The sequence below is a fragment of the Aplidium turbinatum genome, chromosome 2 (genome assembly GCF_918807975.1).
Source record: "Aplidium turbinatum chromosome 2, kaAplTurb1.1, whole genome shotgun sequence".
NCBI classification, from domain to species: domain Eukaryota; kingdom Metazoa; phylum Chordata; class Ascidiacea; order Aplousobranchia; family Polyclinidae; genus Aplidium; species Aplidium turbinatum.
Genome location: NC_137473.1, coordinates 48,494,268 through 48,497,282, shown reverse-complemented (window position 1 = coordinate 48,497,282; position 3,015 = coordinate 48,494,268). Strand labels below are relative to the sequence as shown.

At 36.0% G+C, this 3,015-nt stretch overlaps 1 protein-coding gene across 1 annotated transcript; it reads right to left on the bottom strand.

The window, feature by feature from the left end:
• Positions 1-253: 253 nt before the first annotated feature.
• LOC145788245 (phosphatidylserine decarboxylase proenzyme, mitochondrial-like) lies at positions 254-2,790 on the bottom strand. Its single transcript, XM_082600021.1, has one exon. The coding sequence runs from the start codon at positions 2,744-2,746 to the stop codon at positions 1,304-1,306; it is 1,443 nt and encodes a 480-aa protein (XP_082456147.1). The 5' UTR covers positions 2,747-2,790; the 3' UTR covers positions 254-1,303.
• Positions 2,791-3,015: the final 225 nt, after the last annotated feature.

The window sequence follows — 3,015 nt, the reverse complement described above, 5'->3', positions numbered from 1 at the left end:
TCGAACCCAGAGCATTGTGACGCAAGCAACACGACCTGGTTCGGTGAAAGTTAATCAGTAATGCGGCGTATTGGGCCGCTACACAGCGCTTTGACTCTTCAAGCGCTGTTCTGATGAATCGTAGGTCTGATGAAAGCCTTTTAGAGTGACTTCGCTGAAAATTTAAAAATCCTTCTAAACCTTAGCTATAGTTCTCAAATAGTGAAGAATTAGCAAAATAAAATTAACAAGAATCAACAAAAACGAATTTCGAGGCCTGCCCTTAGTGACAAACGAGATATATTTTACAGAAAAAAATCAATAAATGAGCTGAAACAATGATATAAAACTTATTGTTGCCACTGACATCTACTTCAACACAGTTATAATAACAAAGTGGTAACAGTTATTTTCATTGATTTATATCAAACATAGTTGTATTCAGGCGCGGATCTATGGGGGGGGCCAAAGGGGCCCGGGCCCTCCCCGAAATTTTGTGAGAAATTGTTGAATGGTTTGATATGCTTCTAAACAGCTGATATTAGTCCCACAGCGGACTTACAACCCCCCCCCCCCCTTTGGCACGCGTGTGACGTCACGATATTGACAATGATGCTTTCAGTCTCTATGTCTCTAAAACAAAGTTTGCCTAATTTTAAGCGAAACTGCATTAAAAGAGCGAGTTTTGCCAATACCAAACATTCAAACATCTCAGCCAGGAATTAGCAACAAGAAAACATAGAGACTTAGCTTTATTACCGAAAAAATGCCGAAGAAAACATGATCTTATCTTATCCTTTTGCTATGCCACCGGACAGCACCATTTTACAGGAATATTTATACCCATATTTTTGTTGAAAATGCTCTCAGAATGCACCAAACTCAAAGTAATTTTTCGAAATTTTCTGGCGGAGGCCCCTCAGACCCCCGCCGCTGGGTGTCGCCTTTGGCAAACACGCCGTCGGGCTTCGCCCGCCGGTCGTCAAAACCCCCCAAATTCCTGGCTACGCCACTGATTGTTCATATCTGTTTTATCTTTTTATTACTTTTTAATTTATTTTCAAATTTTCTGGCCCCCCCCCAAAACAACTCCTAGATCCGCGCCTGGTTGTATTCATTCATTTAATCAAATTTGCTCATCATTAAAACCCTTGACAGCCCCTTTCACAGTTATTGTGATTTTTAGAAGGTTCTTATTCAAATAGAATCCATTTAAAAAAACCTTTATATACGTCATTTAAATTTCTACCAATAACAAAAAAGCATAAACAATGTATAAAATTGTACACACACATTGTAACAATGTATACATTGTTTAATGTTTTTATTCTGTTGGAAGTATCAATTTTTCTCCATATTTTAGATTTTGGCCTTCATTGAGTTGAAAATCAAAGTCTTTGGGGGCTTCAAACACAAGAACTACAGTTGAACCTAAATTAAATTCTCCAACTGGATCTGCCTTATTAAAACGAATTCCTTCATTAGCAAACTCAAAATCATAAAATTTGCCATGTTTCCATTTTAGTTGATTTGTCTTGAGCAGTAAATCCTCATAAATCTTTATGCTTCCAACTGCGGTTGCCCCAACAGCAGTCATTGAAAAGTAACCATGCTTCCAAGTCCCTGAGAGCAGAACACGTTCATTTAAAACAAACAACTCCTTCAACCATGATGCAATCTTTGGATTAACACTCAATAGTTCACCAGGGAAGTGTCTACGGTATTTTGCAACCCACTCACAAGGTGAATGAAACCTATGATAATCTCCTGGTGATAAATATATGACACATTGAAAGAGAGCATTTTTCTCAGGATCTTTCATTAATGCAGTCTGATATTCTTCTAAAGGTACGAGGCTTAGATCTTTAACATAGTTTTCTTGACTGTTTTTCTCTACATTTGGTTGTGGTATTGGACCAAGAAACTTTCTTAAAGAATAAGTGATTCCCTTGACTTGTTCTATTTGACCATCAACAACAGTGCCAAATGTTAAAACTTTTCCATCAGAAGGGCTCACCACGGGCGCAGTTTGATCAACAGGTCTTAACTGGGAATCAATAGCTCGAGAAAAAAAGGAACCAACTGATTTATATGCAGTTAAATCTTTTTCAAGAGCTTCATCTATGTTCACACCAGTCAACCAACAAAATAATCCTAAAGTACTTTTTCGAGCAAACTGATTAAGTTGCATATCCATAAACCTCCCCCAAATTCTGGACAAAAACCGGAGAGGTAAGAATGTGTATACAGCCACCAAGGGAGAAGAAGTTTTGTCTGGTTTAACACAATCATTCTTCGAAGGGTCTTGTTGTAAACCAAATATTAAAGCTTTGACATCAGAGAAAATGAGTACACCAATCACAAACACTCCACAAATACAAGCAAACACATGAAAATAAAACTTGTAATCAGGAAGTAAGGGAAAGCGATCTCTAGTTAAACTTTGTTCAGCAATTCTTCTGTTTATATGGCTTAAAACAATGCTTTTACTCTCTTCATCTTTTTCTTCCTCAGGTGTTTTTTTCTTTAGGCCTTGACCAGGTAAATTATGTCCTTTTGACGGGTCTTGAAAGAATGAATAAAACAAAAAAGTTCGACGCTGAAGCGTCTGTGTTGAAAATATGTGTGATTGGAAGTTGACTTTTTCAATGGACTTGAGATAAAGACTTCCTGTTGGTATTCCATTTAAATACAATGCTGTTGCAGATTGTGTATATCTAACATAAGGAAAAGTTTGTAATCTGAACAAAGTTTTTGAAGTAATCATGATTGGAAATAATGCAGATTGCAATTAAGTTTTAATATCTCCAAGCAACATTCATCCCTTAATAACAATTAATCAACAAACATCAAAACAACCCTGCAAAATCAAAACAATTGTTTAAGTGTGAGAAATAGTTTGTTATTGAAAAAAGTTATATATTTGCATACTTAGCAATGAAACATGTTATAATATTAATAATAATTGCATAGTTATCAAAATTGTGAAAATTTAAAACTTTGTTTCAGCATTTTCATTTTTCACAAACTGTTAAA